Raw genomic sequence first — 25,131 nt, 5'->3', positions numbered from 1 at the left:
TTATTGAAACTTTACTATTTACATTCTACAGACACGGCTTTTACAAACTCACAGGTTCCTTGAAAAACGGAGGATTTTTTTTCCAAACATTGCAATTTTTAAATCTTACAGACAGGTTGTATCAAAACAATACACTTTGAATGTTACAGACACGGCTATTACAAACTCACAAGATCCAAAGAAAAATCAGACGATTTTCTCCAAACATTAAACCTTATACTTTATATCTTACAGTCACGGCTACTACTCACACACAGGTTCCGAGGGAACAACTGAGGATTTTCTCTAAACCTAACATTTTACATCTTACAGACATGGCTATTACAAACACACAGGCTCGGAGAAAAAGACCACAGGTTTTCTCCAAACCTTACACTTTACAGACACGGCTATTGAAAACGAACCTGCTTTAAGAAAAAAAGACGATTTTCTCCAAACCTTGCACTTTACATCTTACAAACACGGCTATTACTCACACATTGGTTAAAAAAAAAAACGGAAGAATTATTCAAACTGGAAAATTTACATCTTACATTTACAGCTGTCACGAACACACAGGTCATCTCACGAGTTTGCCAAGTAAGTTGACAACTAATTCTGGGAAAAAATGGTAATAGCTCCTGACATATACCGCGGTATCGGTCGGTAACGGATGCTGAAGATGCGGTTTTTTTACGGATTCTAACAGGTCCCCTTTCCGTATCTACTAGGAATACTTTGCCTCGAAGAACAAATTAAGCTGTTTCGCAAAAGTAAGAGCACCAATGACATCTGATTTTTTAAAGATGGTCCGATTCGATTTTCTGACGGTGACAAATAAAGTGACAAACAAATGCCAGACTGTTATTTTGTCTCAGAAGGCCAGATCAATTTTAACTGACAAGCATTCTACATGTAAAATGTCAACAACAAAAATTCTGCACCCCATTAGGTTTGGTCGATAAAAAAAAATCGGAATTCTTTGACAATGTCGTATTTTTACACTTCCAAAAATGTTTTTGTCTTGTTCATCTTGTTTTTGTTTTCTCACAGAAAACTTATCTTCTAAGAAGAAAATTGTTTGGTTCCCAAGAAATCTTAGAAAAACGTGTCCATGGGGAAAGCAAATTTTGCTTGACTTTTTGAGACATTTTTGAGATTAATATTTTTACACCAAGAATACTTTTGTTACGTCAAGAGCAAAAATTACTGTATTTATTAAGAGTTATAAAAATCAATTTTTTCTTGCATCATAAAAAAAAACAAGAAGATTTTGCTGAAAGTAGTTCCAGAAAATTCTAAGGTGTGAAAATCTTTCAGAAAAAATTTTTTTGGAGTTTCTTGTTTTGCTCGAATTTTTCTTCACATAAAAATTGTCCATGGGGTTAGCAACAAAATAAGCTTTAATGGCAACTAAAGTGCATATATGATGTCAGAAAATTATTATGCGCATCTTAAGGCCAATTCAAAGAATATGTGATACCTATACAGTACCAAAAATGTTTTTTCCTGTCTATCTTGTTTTTCTTCCTCGCGGAAAATTTATCTTTCAGGAACAAAATTATTCTGTCCCCAAGAAATCTTAGAAAAACATACTTGTCCATGGTGAAAGCAAATTTTTGCTTGAATTTATGAAATCAATATTCTTACACCAAGAATACTTTTCTTACATCAAGAGCAAACATTTTTGAATCTTTTAAGAGTTATAAAAAAGCACGCATAAGAAAAAACAAGAATATTTTGCTTAAAGTTTCAGAACATTCTTAGGTGTGAAAATCTTTCGAAATAATTTTCTTCACCAGAGAAGAAAATTGTTCTTCGCGTGAGAATTAAGATTTTTTTGCAGTTTCTTGTTTTGCTTGAATTTTATTCTACATTTTTTTCTTGCAAGAATATTTTTCTTCATATAAGAATTATCCATGGTGTAAGGAAAACAAGCAAAAATCATTTTTGGTAGTGTACTAACTTAAAAAAAAACATTCTTGCAGAGATTAGGAAATTAAGGAGAATAAAGTAAATTAAGCTTCAATGAAAATAAAGGTGCACATAAGATGTGGGGGAAAAATTCGCACCCAATAAAGTTGGTTTGAAGAGAATTAGACCTAAATTCGCGAAATCTGCTTTTTCTTGTTTATCTTGTTTTCTTTCCTCACAAAATTGATTTTCCAGAAAGACAATTCTTCTGTCCCCTAGAAATATTAGAAAAATGTACGTGTCCGTGGGGCAAACAAAGGTTTGCTTGCTAAGTTTTTGATAGAATTTGAGATTTGTTTTCTTGTATTTCCAAAAATGCTTTTTCTTGTTTATCTTGTTTTGCTTTCTCACAGAAAAGTTAATTTCCAGGAAGAAAAAAAAATCTTGTAGTTCGTAAGAGTTTAATCTGGTTAGAAAAAAAACAAGAATCTCTAGGATTGTTTTCTTGCATTCAAAGAAAAAAAGAAGATTTTTGCTTCAATCTCTAGATTTTTTTTGTAGTTTCTCGTTTTGCTTGAATTTTAATCTACATTTCCTTCTTACAAAAATGTTATTTGAGAATATTTGTACATATGAGAATTGTCCATGGGGTAAGCAAAATAAGAAAAAAAAAATTTTGGCAGTGTAGATCTTCTGGTCTGAGAAGAGCAAATTAAGCTTTAATCACGAGCAAGGTAAATATATCATGTCAGAATATCTTTGCGAAAAATAATGTCCCTACCTCGGAACGGCAAATTAAGCTTAAGTGACAAGCAATGCAAATATAAGGATACTCATGTTAACTGTTAACTTTGGAAAAAAACCCTGCTGACATTGGAAAGGCTTCGAGAATATACACAATCGAACAGTCGTCAATGCAATGGGTATAGAATAAAACAGCACACAACTGCCGTCACCAAATTTATGTTCATATATCTATGAAATCACCGGGGCTAAGAGTTGTAAATAATTCTTCGTGGCGTCAAATCCTCGCCTCTCAAAAAACAAGACCGTTGTATACCAAGAAGCTACACCTTGAAGTGCTGCTGTACTACAAAGAAACCCCGCTAGAGGGCCTTCAGACCGTCGAGACCTCTAGCTTCGCAAGATAAACCCTAAATAGTGAAGACTTTGTAGCACTACAAGGCCAAACATGAAGGTTTTTAAATAAATACCTTTAGTCTAACAAATGCAAATTACTGCAACTATATTGCTTACGATAGATTACACAGTAAATATAATATCCTGCCATATGTACGGTCAAGCATGTTTTACTGACGTTATGTATCCTTCGGTTCATTTCTGACGATGTGCCTTGATCTCTACCTTCTATAGGGATTTGGTACGTTATTCAAGACAGCATCCTTTCGTTTATCAATAATGTTATAAACCCTTAACTTTATCGTTAGGAAGCCAATTTCCTTACTTAAACGTCACATGCGCTAGTTATATAGGCCTTGTTACATCGGACCTATTTGAAAATATTATCCTTACGTTACCAGAAGTTATCTGTACTTGCATAAAAACAAGGGATGACAAGCAAAAAAGTGGAAACTTTACTTTAGCATACTTTAGTATCACAGATATTTCATTTTATGGACAGAATTATCTGCATAACAGAGATGAATTAACTGCAATGGAACTAAAAATGCGTTGCAGGATTTTAAAGGATATTTTCCACGACAAGCAACGAGACGAAATGTCTGCGGTTCTATGTTAATTATGCACCATCTGAATTGTTTACAATGGTACAGATTATCTGTTTTTGACCAGAACTATGTTGAAAAGGGACAAAAATTAGTACAAAAATTAGGTCTCAAGCGTTAATGCTTAAGTATTTGCCAAAAACATTTAAAATGTAAATACAATAATGTATGAAAGAGTTAATATAAATTACATTTAGAAAAATGTTTGGTCTTTATGATGTAATTAAAAAAGAGTTTTCTAGCTAGCTCTTATTTAAATTTGCGCTGTCTATCAATACTTTGCATCAGGCTTACGGTCCATATCAATCTTATAATCTAACTATCTACTAAATCTAACAGTCTATAGGCTTTTCATATTTGGTGGGCTTTGTTCACATCTTTATCATTGGATAAGCCGGGTGTTTACCGCAACGCGCCATTCCACCCACTGGTTTTTACATGGTGTCTGTACACTGTTCATTTTGTTTTAACCTTAAAACTGTTTTTTTTTTTTGAGCCGGTATAGATTTAAAAGGTCTAACGGTCATTATCTACATCTTATTAACAGTAAGTTAGTAACACACACACCCCATCCATGCTATTTGTTATTGTAATAGAACTTAGTAGTATACTTGTACATTTCAGTTCACTTTTGACAAAGGAGAGGACTGTTTTGACTACCTAAGATAACCTTAACCGGAAAGCAATACTATCCTTATGGATTAACTAGTGAGGAGTTGTAGTAAATGTGGTCTGGGACTAAGTGATGGCTTACCTTTGATTTTGATGGTCCTTCGTTTCCTTAGATGTAATGTGATTAGGTTACTATAGGTTACTAACACACCCTCCACCCTTCCTCCACTTCCGTGCTATTTCTTATCGTCAATAAACGTGGTTGTATACTTGTACATTTCATCTTATCCACTATTGCCAGTGGCGGGCACTGTCAATACTTTTAAAAAGTACCTAAGATAACCTTAACTGGAAACAATACTAGGCGCAGTACCGCTTTACATGGTTAACTTAGTTTAGCGTACTAAATCGATGTTTAAAGTAGGACGTTGCTTCAGAGTTTATTGTTGTAAATTGACCAGATGGAAAACTTAACACATTTAAAGCTAGCGATTGTTGACTACGTTAGCAAGGTTCTAGGACAAAAACTAAAGTATTCTTCTACTAAAGCCATTAGTATTTTAAAGAAGGCACAGGACCGACCAACAGACAGTACTAGTCTAAATTTAAATGTAAGCTAAAGCCTATCTCCCTACATTCTATTAATGCCTAATGTACAAGACAAATCTTTACCCAACATACCTTTAACGGTTAAACAGTAATATCAATAGGTGACCAAGCTGTTAACAAAGAAATAAGAGGAACCCACCTCGAAAATAAGTATTCCAAAAACCTAAAGCAGCGCCTAACAGTGTGCTACGTGATGACTTATAGAGAAACTACTGAAACAGTTGTTGGCCTTCGGCTTTTCTGTTACGCTGCGTTTTGTAATACAATAGTGCCATTGTGGTGCCGCGTCACGCCCAGTCGCCTGGAATAAATCGTTATTTAACGGCCATTTTGGTGACCTACATCAATCTGCTTTTAAAAAGGTCAGTTTTTATATGCATTACACATCAACAAGAATATGTAGAAGGATGAAGATATAGAGTTGACAACTAGACAGGTATAATGTTGAGCCTAGATTTGACACGTCCTTGAAACGTTAGCAGTTACTTGAATTCTGTTCTCCGTACGTATATCTTTAAAACAAGGAACAAACACTGTATGGTATTGTGGCAATACCGTCTTATCTACCCTGAAAAATCTGCCCCTTAGACAACAAAAGAGGCTGTGCAACTTTGCAAAACGCTGGGAGCGAGACGCCAATTATTCAGTCCAGGCGTTTGACAGCCATGCCGCGTTTTCAACAGGTCTTCAAAGACATTGTAATACAATATACATCTGGAAAGAACAGCCAACTGTTCGTACCACATAACTGTTTATGTCAGAGATAAAGAGTATTTTCATCTACATCTTTACGTGCATATTTCGCTCGTTACAACATCAGGTGGGGCGGGCTAAAATTTGATAATGTAAGCTAGCCTGCAGAAGTGTCATAATTACAGTGCATCGATCACCATTACTCAGGCGACAGAACAAAGAGGAGACATTCCGTGTGACTTAAGCTTTAATCTCCAGAGAGGTTAATAACTGAGTCACACGAAATGATTGAAGGGACCCATTGTTTGATCCATTCGTCGCTTCAACTGGCTTTTTTAAAGCCACTTTTAGCCTTAAGGGTGTCGTGCTGCACATTGTGAAAGATGGAGAGAGCAAACAACCGAAGTTCTCAACGTTCACACAACTTAAAATAGGAAATACAGTTTGCTAAATATTTAGTAACACTAATAGGCCCTTTTGCTACCCCATTGAATAAGAAATGCAAACGTTTGATGTTTTAAGCATGGATACAATAATGCAGTTATGCAAATATAGACGCTATATAGTGGAAATATGTAAATATTAAATAATTATTTTAAAAAAAATTACCTTGCCTTTGTTCCTAACTATCATGTACCATGGCATAAAGCGTTAATGAAAGCTTTAGAAAACAACGAAGTAGTTTACACAGCAAATATTGAGATCCATCTATATGCATAGATTGAGTAAGACAAACAAACCTACCTTTACTTTATTTGAACAACCTCTTTATTAAAGCAACAAAACAAATGTACCAATTGAAAGAGACAAAGAAATGTTTTATAACAGTACCAACGTAACGCTTAGACATATAGACGTGTAGAAGTACCATATTATATCTAACAGAATAAACATAATAGAGGAATGGACAACATGCAAATGTACCGCATTCAACATATAAAAAAATAAGCGTGGTATTAGAACCAAATTAGATCGAACGGATTATACAAAGCAAAACAAATGTACCTCATGCAAGATATAAAGTAAATTGTAGTAGAAGCGCTGAATTAGATTTAAGAGAATAAGCAAAACAAATATACCACATACAGGATATCACATACAACCTTGGTTAAAGTACCGAATTAACAGAACATGTAGAAAACGCATCTTCATAAGACCTATAAGGATGGATACAAGTGCTGTAGAGCTGCAGCGAACTTCGTGATAGACTGCCATCAATCATACTGTCTGACAGATTTGTTCACTTTCAACGCTTTTTAAAACACAGCATTAGACCTTTGGTGACCCGACTGGGTTTGTAGCAGTGTATACACCTGGAAACATTTGTACAAAAGTCTTCTTCTACTAAAGCCGTTATAGATTTGAAAAAAAAAGGTACATGATCGTCCAACGGACAGTACTAGTCTAAATTCAAATGTTAACTAAAGCCTATCTTCCTACTTTCTATTAATGCCTAATGTACCATACAAATCTTTACCAAACATACCTATAACGGTTAAACAGTAATACCAATAGGTCTAAACCAGTGAGGACTTAGGGTACATATCCCATTTACAAAATAAGATCAAATATGAGTAGATTCATTCCACGCTCCGCCCTGTTGTTACGTATTTGTTATATACAGTGGACCACATTATACATTGTTAAAACAAGCTCAGTATTGTGAAGCAATGAAGCAGTGCGTTGTTTCATTTTAGTTCGATGTTGTAGATCAACGATGGTAATGATTCACTAAAATGATTTTTTTTCAAAAGTACCTAAGAAAACCTTTACTGGGAAACAATATTATCCGTAGCAGTAACCGTAATGACTGATAGTCAATATGTTTGGGGACGAGAAACAATTGATGGCTTACCTTTAATAGTCCCGTGTTTCCATCAGCTGCATTATCTAGTCTGTACAATTTTATCTTATTCTATGATCTTTCAGTTGGAATATTTATCATCCATGTGTGAAAGTCAAGAAAAGTTCAAATCTAGCTATTCTTGAGTTTTACTGTTTCAAAACCTACAGCTTAAACAGCGCTTCTATATAGATAATACTGAAGTCCCCATTCCGGGGAACGGAGCTAAGTCCAACTACCATGAACCTGAAAAAGATAGACATAGCTTCACAAGACAAAAAAGAGGAGACAATGTAGGAGACAATGAAAATGTAAGAAACATCACCTTTTAGAAATGAATGTAGCGTTCTTCTGCAAATTATTTTTAGTATAATTCGGCATGATGTATGTTGATTAGTGGAGGAAATGACGCATTGCTGTTAAAAGAAGTGAAAACATCAGATTAAAAACAATATATCAACAAGTCACATAAAAGAATCTTTGACTAGGATACCAATGTATGTGTGTGTGAGTATATGTGTGTCTTGGAGGCAGATTACCAATACATAAGGCAGATATATATATAACATTTATATATTTTCTTAGTGATAAGAAACAAAAGTCATTAATTACTGGTAGGAAACAAAACTTACTAGATAAATGGGAGTTATATAGCTTTAGAGCAAGATGTCGGTTATTCTCGTTTTCCGCAAAATTACTCACACCACCAAGTTGTCAAAGTATTATTCATAGATAAATGAAACGATGTATGCACAAACACAAAACAAATCTAAAGCAGAGAGATTTTATGAGCAAAACCAAATCCGATACAGTCAGATTAGTCGCGACAATGTATCGGCAGGATTGGAGTTAAATGATATCCCAATAGGCACTCAAAGCTGTGTCTTATTCCAAACTTTCGGTTGAAAACCAGCTTTTATTATGTCCAAATGTAAATAGGAACAGACGGGGAGTTTATGTAAGACTGTATTTTCTTCATGTTGTATAATTCATGAATAGGGCTTTACATTTCAGAATGTTTTAGAAACTTGCCAGAAACCATAATGTAAAATAATATTCCACCACAAACATATAAATGGATCTAGTGCCACGTTATGTATTTAGCATGGCACAACAACGTTTAGCTGGATGCTTATGATGAAAAAGTTAACTACAGTCAAACCTGTCCAAGACGACCACCTAGGGGACCGGGGAAAAGCGGTCGATTTGGACAGGTGGTCGCTGAGAAGAGTATCGACTCAAAACATGCCCGATGCAAAGTATAAATGGTTTCCGTTGTGTTTAATGGCAAATAGCAAGCACACTGCACGCACGCAAAGTAGCGAGATCTTTAATGTCAAATACAAAGGGCACACTGTAAATTGTCAATTTAGCCCCAAGCTTTTATCGAGCTTTTATATGATACCGTGTTTTAAAGCTCAAGTATTTGTACACTAACGTTTTAGACTGTAAGGGAACTTTGATGCTGTCAGTTATCATACAAAAAAGAAACAAGCCTTTATGCGTCGCTATGTTCTTGATCTGAAATAACTACGGTGCACCTTTCGAATTCGATGCCCTGTACGTCCCGATAGCGTACTTATACCCACGGGTACAGTACAGTTGGACAAAACACTCACACAAATCTTTCTTCAAAAGGTATGAGCTGCAAAGATCTTTCTTTAAAAAGTATGAGGCTGTATACGTTTCAGCATTCGTTCACTTTATAATGATATAGATTTTTAAAAAACTTCTGTAACAACTAAATTCGGATTTTTTTACAACGATGTCGGCACAAAATAGCACTAGTTATCATCAAAAATCGATGAAAACCTCAATTTTGAAAATGATTTGGTCGTTATGGGTCCCAATTTGGGCCGGTCGCGGTCGCGTTGGCCAGGTGGTCGTTGAGAAAAGGTCGCTTAATGCTAACGTTAATGGGAAAAAAAATCGGGACCGAGAAAAAGCGGTCGAAATGGCCAGGTGGTCGCTGAGAAGAGGTGGTCGCTCGGGCAGCTTTGATTGTGAATATTGTGGTTACTGTGGTTTAAATGACGGGGACTTTCTTCTTTAAAGCTTTAGAAACGAACTCACCAATTTTAACACCATTGTTATTTGCAGGTTACAATACACTTGAGCAAAATTGATAGCAATAATCAATTTAAAGGCATAAGGCCGAGTGACGACTGATATGTGGCAAACAGACAAAGATGATGATATATGGCCGAAAAACGTATAAAAGCTTCAGACGTTCCTACAAACAGCAGCTCTAAAATTGTAACAGAAGGAAGTATGTCGGAGACACAATTGAAAAGAGTACACCCTCGTGAGTCTAATTCATTTCACAACACGCTGTATGGCTTTGATCAAGCTGAATTGTGGAGATGTAATCTAAAGCTTTCCTTTAGAAAGTTCTGTCCCCAGAGAACGGATATAGTTGAGGTATGGATCTCAGGGGCCATTAGCTTGCTCGCCAACATATGTGCACAGTCAATTTGTTCTTTCTACTTAGGAATATATCCAGTCATTTATACTAGAACTTAAACGTTCGACAGCTATACCAAAGGATTGTGAGAAGTATCACATAAAAGGAAAGGATAAGATAGCAGCTATCAGTCTGTACAGGGCAAAAACGACGTGCAGAGAAATAGGGAAAAGAAACGTATCAAATGAATTTCGCAATGTCATAGTTTGTATTGATGAAATAGAAAAGAAGAAGGAAATGATGCATCTACCTGTATCTTTGCTTTCCTTGCATTTATTGTCACTTTTGTACCATGTATTTACCTCTTCGGTGTAAACTGTGCATGTTTATAAATAGTGTATTCAGCTACTTACGGAAATACTAATACTCTGCTGTTGCCTTCACTGCAGCAGACAAGACGTTTGCGCACAGGAGTACGGTTACAAAATGTGGTAACGGTGTAGCTACGTATGCAAGATTTAGACATATACCTACACAAGCAGAGAACAATGTGTATATTTGACAGAAAAATAAAGGGAATGATATATTTTGATATTATGGGAACCCAAGATAGATTTTGTTTTAATTCAGAAATGTTTGATTCATTACTGTAGTTAATAGACATCATTCTGGTTATCAAAAAAAGATATTTTATACAATATGTTTCAAATACCGTATTGTTTAATGATCTTTCGTTGGAATTTTGCATTTCTGTGATTAATGAAAGGATGATAAGGGGACACCGAGGGACTTCCTTACCCTTCTCATATACCGTCTACTTCAGGTGAGACCTTCAATCACACGTCTGCTCCCTTGAAACTAATGAATAGATATCGTCTGCCTAACCTTCTAATGGCTCATCCACAAAAGTGTAAAAAAAAACGTCTTCAACAGAGCCACCCAACTGTGGAATCTCCTTGCAGCTGACGCATGCACGGCTTCGTCTCTGTTTTCAATCAAAACCAAAGCTTGGATCTCCCTTCAGGCCCATTTTTTCTATAACACTGAGGTCCTTTCCACTTGACGGCACTCTTGTCGTGTTCTCACTGTGATATCAAATAAGAGTGCGGAGCGAGCGCCCAGACAAAAAAAAAATGTCCTCTAATGAATTGTCCCCTGCAACTACTGTGCGCTTCAAACGTGGCCCAAAATCAAAATATCAGACACCTTGTGTCATTAATAAATAACGAATTTTAAAGGTTCTTTGCATGTTTTTTTCAGTCATACTTTAAAGTCTTTCATAATATTCATTCAATGAAATCAAGGGTGTAAGAAAAATCAAATTTGGGTAGCTATACTGCCGCTCAGCGCGTGTCTCAGTTTACATAACAGTTATACTTGCATTTTTTTATCGTTACTTAACTTGTTAACACACAAATTTTCAAAATCATTTCTGCCCGACTGCATTGGCCTCCTTCACAACAGCGTTATAGGCAGGTACGGATTGTGGATTAAAGTGGAGTGTGGGGAAGAGAGGCGGGAATAACTGTTGAAAAAAAAACTTTAGTTGAAGAGGTTGGAATTCTTATGAGTATTATCTTTGCAGTTAAAGTCATTACAGAATAGAACGTCATCGGGTAAGAAAAACAACTTTTTAGCTGACGTAGCAAGCTACTACAACACAAAGGTGCAGTGCTAGTGTTGTGTCCACTACAACAAACTAAAAGTCGGTTGCCCACCTGGAGCACTGTTTGTTTTTGTGGTAACGTAGCAGCTATTTACGCAGAAGATTTTAGAAGTATACAAAAAACAATGTTATATTACCACAGCTGTAAAAGTTAGAATAGATCTCTATTCAGTAGCAAAGATTGAAAAGATAACGACAGTATTGCTTAAGTATGATGAAGTAAAGAAAGTAAAGAAAGCTGCAATGACTACTAGTCACTGTCATCGAGACTAGATAAAATTCACATGCAAGCAACCGTCCAAGGATATTTACTTTTCATTCCACTATGTCTTATCTGATGTCCCCGCACAAAAGTGCCACTTAAATATTGGCTGGTAAGTATCATAGCATACCCTCCCACCTTTTGATCATTATCTTTGCAGTTAGATTCATCACAGAATAGAACGTCATCAGGCAATAAAAGCAACATTTTTAGCTGTCGTAGTAAGCTACTGCAACACAAAGGTGCAGTGCTAGTGGTGTGTTCACTACAATAAACTAAAAGTCTGTTGCCCAGCAGGAGTACTGTTTGTTCTTGTGGTAACGTAGCAGCTATTTACGCAGAAATTATAGAAATATAAAATAATGTGATATTACAACACAAAACTTACAATAGAAAGCTGCATGTATGTAAGCCGTGAGTGAAAATAGGCCTCATGTTGTCTGATATATTGGCTTTAAGTAAGTTTAAATATTCAGTATGCTAGTATGATTACAATATCAGCTGGTAGCTTTCACGAACGGATTTGACATTTTGAAACTCAGATCTTATTTAGACAATTAGAATTATATTGCATCAATCCAAAGTTACATAAATACTACGGTAGTTTCTCTTTTCTTTTTTCAATATGAAGTTTTGGAAATAATTAGCCTTCTTGTTACTTACTTGGTTATCTTGTTACGTTTGACAACAATTTTTCAAATAAAACTTTCAAGCTAATATTTTGTCTTTGGCGTGGCCTTTATTTCTGCCTGCAAACATGAGTGGACTCCCTATGGGTTTTGCTTAATTAATGTGGTCTAAAGGGCCAATTGACGTGTTAGAGTCTTCGCAAAGGACAACAGGTAGAAACTACATCGGTTTATCGTTATGGCTGTTCCCAGGGAACGAAAACACCCCGGCTTAATGATCTTTAACTTGATTTTAAATAATATAAGGCAGATAATGAAAAATAAAAATATATAGTTCTTTGTTAGTTGTTTTTCGTAAAAATCTAGTGTCCGTTAAAATCTAATTCATTCTGTTTGTATATGTTTTTACCATTTGATATTCAAGTGTTAATACTTCAAATATCTCAAACCCTACACAATGACCGCTTATAAATTCCTCTTGTGTTACAGATGTTTCTTCTGAGACAGGTACCAAAAGAAATAGATCTTTCTTATCCATTAGGTATTGAATATCTTAAGGTTTTTTTCGGACGATTAGGCCCAAACAACGCCTGGTTAATCATTCTTAGTGAAATTACTTTATTTTTACGTTCATAGCCGAGGCCAATGTGTACATAGTAATAGAAAACATACTTTGCCTAAAGAAGCATAGATATGTATTAGCGCTAATCAACCACATTCAGATAGATTGGAACGATAATGTACTTTGCTGAGTAACATGCCATTTGTGTCATTATAGATATAATTGTGTGTGACGCAAGAAGGATATATTATTAATTCTATTCAGCAGTTACACGCATTTAGGGATTACCAGCGGGTTTCATAAGGATACAAATGTGTACTAATGCTTTAATTTTTCCTGCTTGTTATTATCATTTCTAGTTGACAAATTCTTGGAAAGAGGGGATTCTATATATTTTAGAAATCCTTTGGTATTACTGTGAAGACGTTTTGTGACACGTGTTGACATTTCTGCCATGACTGCAGGGACGCGATGATGTTCGATAAGGGTGTTCCGAATCGAGTAATGACCTATTGTATTACATGAGATACTACTTGTACATGTAGTTATAGATAGATAGATAGATAGGTAGATAGATACATAGATGGATAGAGAACTTTATTGGAATTCACAATGGGAAATCCACTGAATTGTGGTAAATTTACAATATTGCACCTTATCCGTTACGCATGAGGCACCATTTCACTATTGTTCCATATCGCAGCACAGAAAAACGAGTAACCTGACCGACGACATCATTAAGTCGGCTATCTCCTCCCAAGGGGCCCTGATAATCGAGGTGCTTGGGTGGGGTACCAGGCAGGGGTTTCACACAACATTTATCTTTATTCTACAGAGTGCGTTCGATTTACGGTCCTTTACTGTAGACATGGGTATCGGTGTTCCTTCCAACTGTGCGTTTTTTTGTACATTTCACACATTACCACACCATATTTACTTTTAAGTAAAATTCCTTTTTTTTCAATTTTAAGATGTTTCTGTTGTAAGTCGATCTGAAATCATTAAATACATCCAAGGGTTTGTTTCATTTGATTTTGCAGTCCAATGAGAACATACGAGCTAACATTTTCAAGTTACATTGTATCTACTTGACCGTTTGACTCGTATTTATGTAGTTTTAAGACTCTTCAAGTGCACGCTTCAAATAAACTATATCGACAGGTGGAATTTCACCCTTACAACGACTCAAATGTGAACAACGAGTCTCGGTCAAATGAAACTTGCAAAGGAAAATGATATGATGACATGAAGTCATGGTACAACCGGATTCAGAACTGACGTATTATCTCTTTTAATAAGACTTTTAATGGATTTAATCAATAACGTTAGGTTATGCTGTGTTAAAATATAAACCGGGAGATAACAATACACGCATGAAGTGATACAGGAATTGCTTTCCCAGTTGGTGGTTTCAAAATCGTGCTTCTCATGCAGCTAATCAAACGCCATTGACACGATAGGGTTATGTCGGTCTTTTGTTAGATATTCTTGTTAACGGTCTTTTATCTATTTAATCATACATGGTAAGGCATTGTGTAGCATACGGTATACTTTGATGATTCTGGAATAAGCTGTTTTTGTTGGAATTCACAGTATCTAAATTCTCTCACTCCAGTCGCGGTCAAATACCTCTAAATTCTCGTTGGCATGTACATCTTTGACAGATTTTACATACTAACATACACTTAGATTGCAACACGGTATCTTTCATTTTTCCCCCTCGGACAGATTGGCATCTCGGCTAATACGGCATACACAATGTTTCATTTTATACGTATGTTAGTATGTATGGATTAATAATGTACCTGGCAAAGAGAATTCTACTTTTCATAATTTTCAATCATTTATGATATTAGTTTTCGTATTTTGTGGGTTATAGAAATTAAGAAAATGAAACTTTATTTTATTTCATGGGGCGCCAAAGCCTTAGAACTAATTTGGGAAAATTGTTAAAATGCCAAGAGATTTCTTTTTATCTATATGCAAAGCTTTCTTAACGTGTATAATTAGCCTTTTATATTAATACGATACGATCTCATGCCTAATAGCATAAGTTACTACATTTAGATATTGAAGATATCTACATAATACTTGCGTCACACACGTCTAAGGGTGAGAATTTATTTGTAAAGTTCATAATCAGCTTACCCCGAGAGCATCCTCGTCCTACGTCCAGTCATTTACAGCAGTAAATTCCAAAAGCCGTTAGGTGCAACAAAAACGCTTCCGTTTTCGACCAAAGATGAACGACAATTTGCTAGATACACTGCTGTGCTAAGGACGGAAAAAACGTCTGAACGGAACGTGCAGGTAAGAAAACAGATTTCATGGAGACAATCCAGACGGAAATCCCTTTCCGTGAGAAATAAAAAATAAAAAGGAACATTGAGTACGATACAAAACGACTGCATCGCGATATTTGGCCCCATCCAAGAGGCTGGTAAAATGCAAACCTTCCCACAGGTATAGGTAGATGTGTCGTACTCGGGTGCACCAAAACACATTTCTCTGTCTAACAGCACAGTGGTTATACGTCTGCATTCAACACACATCCGTCGTTCCCTGTTTGAATTTACACGTCGTGTGAATGACTTGCAAAGCCATGCGATGCCTTTCCTTTTGCGGTAATCTTGAGACCTCGGTAACTAGTATAGGTGGCTTCAGCACAGGCGGATTCTCCTTTCACAAGTGTTCCATACCGTACAACAAAAGGACGCGTTACCTGTCCAACAACATCATTAAGCCGTCCGTCTCCTCCCAAGCGGCACAGATAATCGAGGTCCTTTTTTCTCTAGGTAATTGGATGGGGTACGAGACAGGGGTTTTATTTTTAATCTGCTAAGTTTGTTTACTCCCCAACTTTTGCAGTGGACATGGGTAGCTGTTTCCGATTCACATTTGAAATTTTCCTTGTTATTTCTCTTTTATTTTCTTAAAGCTGTTTTATGTTTTTCTTTTCAGTAGGGTTATATCTTAATTTTTAATCTAACATACCACGTAGCAGACGTTCATTTGGAGACAAAAAATGGGTTTCACGTTTTTTTAGATAGTTTGTATAAGGCACCTACAGCAGTTTCCATGCGCCCTGGACAGACAATGCCTATCTTAACTGGGAGACTTATACTACTAACCTTCAACCAAACCTTACACTAGACTTTTCTTTTGTCAGGCGAGAATTGACAACTGATGAGTAATTTCGGTCGGACACAAAGCACCCACTGTAAAAGGGGACCGCCCAGACTTTTTCTAATGCACCTTTTCGTAGGGGTGGGGGGCTAAAAGTGCCCGCGCCAACAAGTGTCGCTTCGAAACAATCACGAATATGTAGGTTTTCCTGGCAAATGTGGTACAATATGGGGACAAACGGCAAATCAGGACAGGTGTTAAATAAAATGTATAGAAATAAGACTTACCATTTTAGCCAGTGTTTTACTCAGTAAGCGTAGTTTTATCACAAAAAAATGGTAAATGCAATATGTTTTTCAATGTGAGTTAAAGTCTAACATTTAACTATCGGTAGCGTCCGAAACCGTTACAATTTCAAGTGCTGTGAAATATAAAGGAAGCCGCCCTAAGATGGGCCCTGCCCTAAGATGCCCGGATTTTTTGCTGATTTTATTATGCATAAGTACGCCATGCTTGTTGCCACTGACTATGATGATCAGAAAGGTAAATAAACCAAGTCCAAACAAACAGCTTTTTTCTAATAAAGATATTTAAACACATTCAATTCCCTTTTTCAAGAAAGAATTTTTACAATAATGTTGGTAGCGCCGAATCACTGTGTTCCTAGGTATTGGTGGCTCGTGTCCATAAATGAACAACCTGTAAAAAAACAGCCACACTGTCATACACATAAGAAATAAAGCTTCACAAAACACTACAAATATTGGTCTTCAAATGTTTGTTGAGTAGAAGACCGGCCATAGAAAAAACAACATAAGCATCACCGCCGTTGTTTTCCCCAGGGAGTGTGGCCCCGCAGGTGGCAGACGAGCGAACACTCAAAAGATTTGTTACTCTAACAAATGATTCGTACCGTCTATTAGAATGAAACTTCACAGAGTGATGTCGAATATGTTTCTTAGTACGTACACAGAGTTTTTTTGTGATTTTGGCGTTGTCGTTTTTCGTAATAATTTTGTGAGTCGGGCTGTCGCGTTTAGTGCATTTCGCCCATTTCCCATGAACACACGACCTGGATTGTGAAAGATTTAGCCCTCCTCGCGGGAGACAAGAAGCACACACAATCACAATTCTACTGTCAAAAGAAAGCTAATATATCATAAGATTAGAATTTTTATTTATGTTTGTCTAAATTGGTCACCAGCTTCCGAAGAGAGCAAATTTCAAAAGCGGGGCAAGTAAGGGCGCACTGTTTAACGCAGTTCAAAATCGGAATTTATACTCACGATAACGTCCTCGGTGTTTGCCAGTTGTAACGCAGAGGGTAAAGGGTTCATGAACCGTATGAATGCATTCCTTATCCAAGTATGGTCTTTAAATGAATGTGTTAAAAATCCATTGACCACTCTTTGGCAACTAGTGATGGAGCGCCGTGAGTTCGAGCGCGTAGAAAAGCGGGCATCTTAGGGCGGCCCCGTCACTATAGATCTTTCTGGTTTGTTAATAACTTCTGCCCACTTTAGTTACATGCGCGAATTCTGTTGGGAATCAAAGCGCATCTATTATTGCCTAATTTTCAATAACAAATTTTAACAACACAATTTGCACATTAGAAGTTAAACAGCCTTTGATCATTAAAACTGCATATAAGCATTCAAACACACGTTGCATCACAATAGATCCACTTTCCTCTTCCTATCTGAGCTGCCACAGAATCCTATACCTTACTTCATATCAACATACCCACTTCATATCCAACATTATGTAACTCGACTTTTCTCATTTCTTACCTCCATTGTCGATTTTTGCTTTGCAGCCCTTCAATGATTTGGGCTGTGTCTGTGACCTTAGTTTTACTACATCCCTTATATTTCTTCCTTTATTCATCATGATGTCAGTTATTCCTGGCTCCTCTATACAACAGTAACCATTACGAATGTTTACTTGTTTCTGCCTCTGTGAACGGCCCTTGCTGGACTTTTGTTTCGTGATCTATGCTCCATATTTGTCCGATTGTTAAGCGCTTGATGACCTGCTGTTTTCCTTGACAGGGCTTCGCCTTTCCCCGTACACGGACTCTAAATCTCTGACATCTCTGGCTCATGTGACTGCTCCAATACGCTGTTCCGAGTGATTTTTCCCACCCCCAAATATATATATATAACTGTGCCTGTGCGTTGTCCCGGGTGGCGTTCCCCACACAAGCCGCTAGAGTTCCCAAAGTGTTCCACCACAATATTCGTCTTGCTAATGTCTGGTTACTTTTCTAGCTATGCTGGTCAGTATTCTGCTCAAAAACACTTTATACGTTTTCAAAATAAGAATAAAAATGCTTTTCTGTCGGAAACTAGGACGTCTATACGTGGTTGAGATACTCCAATATGTTCCCTGAACGTGTGTTCCACCCCGATCGAGCTCCTTGCCTGATTAACTAACACTTGAGACTCAAACATTTTAACTACTCACGGTAAGAAATTGTAGCTCTATCTGTCAATCTGTTTGTTGGTTTTTGTTTTAATTCGTTTCATCTCATAAGCTTGGTGGACTCTAGAGGCACAAGGACTCTAGAGACATTTACTCATTTAATCTCTTGAAAACACGCCTAGAGCTAGACGCCAATTATTCTGACTACTTGTCACTGACAGAAGGTCTTCTTTCACACAGTGTTACCTTTACATGCCAGTGGCGCTTGGGGGATTGACCTGTCATTTCTGCCATGATTTTTGTACATAGGATATGTTATACCCTGACATAGTCAGCGTTGCATACATAACTTTACAGTAAGCTCGATGCAACTTAATTGGAACCGTGCTAGAATATGGACATAAAGCAAGGGTTTGGGTGAATTCCTTGTAAATGCAGGACATCAATCATTATCCGTTACACGTCAGATCAAAGACTATTCTAAACTATGGAGGTTAACACCTGTGACACGAAATTATCGAGAGAACAAAGCCCCCTGTGATCCATGGCCATGCATCGTGAGAAAGTCAGTTCGTATGGAGATTTGTGGTAGCGTCCTTCAGCATGCAGAGACTTACACTTTTTGTACTGAACTGTAACGTAGATTGGATCTATAAAACGCCACTTTTATCGGCCTGTAGATCTTTTTCGAAGCATTGAAATAAATACCTCTTTGAATTTGAGAAAGCTGTGAGAGATCAGCATAATAGATAGCTTACTTTCACGAAGGCGATAACATGGGAAAAAAGGCGTATAGAAGAAAAATAGGACAAGAAACGTATCCAAACAAACAGTCAAAAAGTCATAGCAGATATTGGAGAAGTGGAATTGCAAATTGCACTACAAAAGACAAAATGACCTGTATGCCTTTCCTTGCACTAATTGCTACTAATTTGAACGGTAGTATAGTCAGCTACTTATAACACAAGCGATACTACTGTACCGGTGTTGCCTTCCCTGCTTTAGACAAGAACTTTTTTGACCAGACAGGGGTACTTATATAAATGTGATGAAGTAGCAACTACGTATGAGATATTTGAAGAATACCTCACTTTTACTAGCATAAAGCCATTTATGTAAGTAAAAAAAAATGGGACTTTAGAATTCATTATTCGCAATTTAAGAACGCCATATAGCAAAATGTGTTTCTAAATCCGAGGCATTCATTCTGGGAATCATGCAAGCAATATGTTAGCAATATTTTACACTTATTTGCTTAACACCTTACTTTTTAGGATCTTCAGATTGTAATTTGAATTTCTATGAATATGAACTAGACTTCTTGACACTTCTCACCGAACCGTCTACTCCAAGATAGCACTTGCCTTGTGTATATTCGCCGGAATTTCCATACATGGATTACTCTCTCCAAACTGATGAACGGACATGGCCCACATGGTTAAGAGGATCAGAATAGTCGTAGAAGTGGTCGAGATTAACGGTTTTAGCAGGAAGTCATGGTAAACCCATATGTCAGTGATTTTGCTGTGAACGGACGCAATAAGCCAACTATGATCTTGTACCATGTGCGTCACTAAAGTAGGAATACTAGTAGGTGCCACAGGGGAACAATTCAACATCAATTACATAAAGTTGTTGTCCTGACAAAAATTATACAGCGGGTGTTGCTTAGCTCACAAGGAAATGAAGTAGATTCTAGCGAGGTCAACACCCATAGTGTCTGTTCTTTCAAATGCAGAGTGACTAAATAACATTAACTGGTGGCGCAAGCCGGGCACGGAGGGATATTTCCCACCTATTGTCTGTCGATTACATGGCTGCTAAATAACAGCATTAAATTACAAACTTAAGAAAGTCTTTGTGGGGCTTCCTTTTGTTTGCAGCCTGTCCATTTCTCTTCTCTAACAGACGAGTTGCAAATACATGTTGGTAAACCACATCTTCAGTTCAGATCTTAGACCGATAATCTCAAACTAGCAGTTTCACGTCTATGATTTTCAATGAATGCACAGAAATAGCACCATAAGATATTGTGGCACGTACAAAAGTTACAAAACAATTACAAAACAGTTACAAAAGCACTACCGTATAGTGATTTATAGTGAACATTTCTCGAAAAATTTATAAAGAAATGTGCACCACATCGGGTTCAAAGTCGAGTCCAAAATTTAAAAATCCATTGGGGGAGGGGTGCCCAACAGCCGTCAGAACATTTGTAAAAAATCACCAACGGTCAGGGCATTTGAAGTTGTTGGATTAAATCGTATCTGTTTCAATTTTAGTGGCATTTGCCATGGCTTATTCCTCATGCACATTCAAAAGTCATTTATAAACACAAATAAGAACTACATGTCTGCCGAAAGACTCTATACAAACTTCTAACTGATCTATTCGTATTTCAACCTTAAGACAACCAAAAAGTGAAATAGTATTGACCGTACTCTATCTTATATCTTTTCTATGTAACAGCAGGCTATTAGACACACATACAAAACACACTCGGAATGTTAAGAAACAAAAGACGACCGAACTTTTAAAATGACTGAACACATCTTAATCTAACCCTTTGTAAATCCGACCACATCTATGCCATGATTTAAAAAACGTATTGAATAATGTTGGTGGTTCACCTGTTTAAAATTCATATTCCTATTCATCAGCAAACAGAAGATTGTGAACAGAATTGCTGGGGGTGACCTCATTACAATAACGTTTTGTTTTCATCACACATAGTTTTGGGCAGAGGGATATCATGATAAAAACGACAAAGCAAGTTGAAAGGTAGGATAGCAAGCTACTGCATCACAGGATGGCAGTGCTAGTGTTGTGTTCACTACAACAGACGAGACGTCTGTCGCCCGCCAGGAGCACTGTTTATCCACGTAGTGATATAGTAGCTATTTATGCAGTAGATATGAAAGAAAAGTCATATTACCAAATCGCTGAAAATCATAGTATAGCATGTAGTCTAGCTTTACTCTGACCTTAGTACTTAGTACCGAAGAAGATTTCAATAATACTACCTAACCATAATAAAGTCAAAAATAAAGCTGTCACGGCTACGTGTCAAGGCTATAGGGACGAGACAAAACTTTTATGCAGGAAACCATCCAAGGACAGTTACATTTCGTCTGCGGTCAACTGTTGTCTCCGCACAATTCCGTCTCTTGAATAGTAGCTCTTTTGTGTAGGTTCTATGGCCAAGCCACATTGTTTACAGCATGACTGCCGGTTGCAAAGCTAGCGGTGATAGTTCATTGGCTGCTTTGGTAGTGTAAACATTACCTTAATTAAGGCCTCTTGACAAGTAAATGTTAGCCAACGCATGGATGTTTTATAATAATAAACTTTAGAAAACTTAAATCTCTACTTGAGAATATTCTCCATTGCGTTAAGGTTATGCCCATATATGTAAGTCTGACTTGGCGATTCAAGAGTATAAAACTAAAAAAAAGTTAAAAGCTAGGTTGAACAAAATTTCCGCTGTGTCCTGGACAAAGCACTGATAAAAAAACTCCCTAATGTGACCATACCAGCAGCTAGGAGGTTGAATTATCCCTCATTATTATTATATAAACTAATAGAATTCCAAGGCCGTATACAGGCTGAAAACAAAGGAAGGTACAGGTTAGCATGAAATATTGTCAAAGTGAAAATTTCAAATATTTTTCTCTACTGGTTCTCAGCGGATCTATGTTTAACTTCCACGCTTATAAGTACATAGGTACTGCATCAGTTAAGAAAATCAGTTTGTTTTAAGTCTTTGTCATGACTCGGTCGCATTTCGACGTCGATCTGTTGCGTCAGTCACAGAATGTCATATAAGTGCCTTTTCAATGGGGGGTAGGGCGAGTGTACAACGAGGGACCTCTTGGTTCCGCCGAGCAAAAGACCCTACTAGTCACACCACACCAACCACGCAAATACGACAAGAAATTTCCAAGTAACCCTTAATTCGATTCAACAGCGAACAAGATTTGAATGACTTTTGTGATGATACAAAGTATGATGCTCTGTGATTAGCTTAGAAGTTGCAATTTTTCAGGTGGAGAGAATAGTCAAAATATACACCGAAGGATAACAACGCATGTACTTCGTGACAATCGTGTTTTTTTTTTGGTTGGTTGGTTGGTTTCTGTCAGAATATATCTAATATGCTTCTCATGCAGGTTTGAAAAAATCTCCCGACCTTTCTAATTAGTCAGTATATTAATGTAATTAAAGATTATAGGCAATATATCATTGTACCGCTGTTTTATTATTAATATTTGTTGACGATCGTTTTTTTTCCAAAACAAAGCTACCGCGAACATTTCTGCATTTACATTATAGTCTTGGTAACAATCAAAAAGGACGGGGGCCCTTATCTAGTGGGGTATTTTCAAACGGGGACTTAGGCCCCGACCAGTACATTACAGTTAAATGGCTTTAAAAAGGCTCTGACAGAAATTGCACATAATTTATGTTGGGATGGATGTTGTTACTTGACTCGTGATGGGTTGTGAGACAAACACACACACACACACACACACACTACTCCTCATAAGACGGCTAGAAGTAGTTGTTACTATTAGTTAAAAACAATGTATTGTTGGTCACGATCATACAAGGACTCTGTTCGGTGGGGAGTTTTCAAACCCTGAGCTGGGCCCCGATAAATTACAGTTGAGTAATTTTGAATAGACTGGCTCTGGTTTTTGCCCCTTTTGCGGTGGCCACTTTACCGCGAACTTAAAACTACCGCGAACATTTTTTTCGACTATACACTATAGCATGTGATTACAGTCTATGTCGTTACAACGAATAATTAGACAAATTGGAAGACAAAACGCATGTCATGGTTACTTTTGTCTAAAAAAAATCTGGGCATCCATAGATTGAAAACATTTGACTGATAAGATTACATCGACGAAGAAGCAATGTCACTATTCCGCACCATCAAGTTTACACCACATTCCCTTCGAATCTTAAGCCACTCCAAATCACTATTGTAGAATCCGGTGATGCCATGTACAGCACAGAGAGCGATGAAACGCCTTTCATATCTGTGCCGCACCCTGAACTAACAACGGTTTCTGCCGCCCACTTAGCACGCTGTATCTTACGGGTAATTAAGTACTGCGGGTTTTGGATTCGCGTCGTATTCATCGAAAATGTCCCCTTGTGGCCATGTCCTTTTTATAATTCATAATAACCTGCAAATGTGCGAGATTCCGATTGTCGGATTTTGTTTTCTGCCAAAGTGTCCACTGGAGCGGTGCTTTGTGGATAATTTGGAAATCTAATTCATGAAATCCCAGTTTTCGTATTTCTACAGATTTTGCGAAGGTAGTAATGTGATGGATTCCGGCAGTCTGATTTTCTGTGCTTCCTGATTGCACTTATCAAGAGTCTTAGTCGTGCGGTGTACTGTTATTAATTATATTCAATGCGAAACTCCCATCAAAATCAAGGGTTTACCTAAATACGCCGCCGTATCTGTCAGGATTCGAGGAAACTCGTTTCTGAGAAGTATACGGCACCGGAATTGGTCCGATTTGCGGTGCATCGTCGTATTCGAGTAAGGATCATGGATTTGTATGGATTCGCTCGGAAACGTTCCCTGTTCGGCATGTCGCTCGATTTCGGATCCGTCGTATTTTTTAGGATTCGAAGTCATTTTCGTGCAGTGAACCAACTGACAACATTCGTGCATACATTATCTGTAATTGCTGTCAGAGCCAGTCTTTTCAAAATCACTCAACTGTAATGTATCGGGGCCCAGTTCAGGGTTTGAAAAAGATCCCCACCGAACAGAATCCCTGTATGATCGTGACCAACAATACATTGTTTTTAACTAATAGTAACAACTACTTCTAGCCGTCTTATGAGGAGTAGTGTGTGTGTGTGTGTGTGTGTGTGTGTTTGTCTCACAACCCATCACGAGCCGAGTAACAACATCCATCCCAACATAATTCATGTGCAATTTCTGTCAGAGCCTTTTTAAAGCCATTTAACTGCAATGTATTAGTCGGGGCCTAAGTCCCGGTTTGAAAATACCCCACTAGATAAGGGCCCCCGTCATTTTTTATTGTTACCAAGACTATAATGTAAATGCAGAAATGTTCGCGGTAGCTTTGTTTTTGCCCCTTTGCGGTGGCCACTTTACCGCGACCTTAAAACTACCGCGAACATTTTCCCCTATAGTATGTGACTATGTACAGTCTATGGCGCTTCAGTGAACTTGAAACGACATCGAACAATCATTTTTCCAGCTTCTGTGAAAGTAAATCCCCTTGAATGTACTCACAGTATTGTTTGGCCACACATTGTTTGTCACTGATGTTATCCACTGTTTTTTTTTTTTTACTGGAATGTGTTTTAAAAACTTAATCATATCCAGCTAACAGCGATCTTTCATTGTATTGATTTTGCGTAATCTCTGTCAGATTAGGTCTATTCAAACTCATTTTGCTGTAATATTTTGGCTGGAGCACAAGTAAGAATTCGAAAATTGCAGCCACAGTTTTCACGTCTCCTTCTGTTGCCCGCCCACCCAATAACGTCCCCAAACCGCCAGTGTCCACGACCCAACTCGATAAATTGTGACAAAGAATAGTTCAAAGCTGTGCTGAACTGGTACCGGCAACGAGTTTCTAAAGGTCTAGGTTGTTGTTTAATAGA

General features: G+C 37.3%; 1 protein-coding gene across 4 annotated transcripts in view; it reads right to left on the bottom strand.

Annotated features, from left to right (window-relative positions):
- The window catches only part of LOC118430647 (homeobox-containing protein 1-like), a 62,514-nt gene extending 46,860 nt beyond the window's left edge, over nt 1-15,654 (bottom strand). For 3 of the 4 annotated variants that reach the window (XM_035841642.1, XM_035841633.1, XM_035841662.1), the window contains exon 1: nt 4,999-5,095. Coding sequence is in view for 1 of the 4 variants with exons in the window: in XM_035841655.1 (XP_035697548.1) it covers nt 15,067-15,098 (32 nt within the window). In the remaining 3 variants the exon portion in view is untranslated. Of the gene's footprint in view, nt 1-4,998; nt 5,096-15,066 lie in introns of those variants that run through there. The other variant, XM_035841655.1, reaches the window with a different exon arrangement.
- Between the last annotated feature and the right edge of the window lie 9,477 nt (nt 15,655-25,131).

This window comes from Branchiostoma floridae, chromosome 1 (genome assembly GCF_000003815.2).
Source record: "Branchiostoma floridae strain S238N-H82 chromosome 1, Bfl_VNyyK, whole genome shotgun sequence".
Lineage (NCBI taxonomy): Eukaryota > Metazoa > Chordata > Leptocardii > Amphioxiformes > Branchiostomatidae > Branchiostoma > Branchiostoma floridae.
The sequence above is the reverse complement of the archived record's forward strand: the minus strand, read 5'-3'. Positions and strand labels throughout refer to the sequence as shown.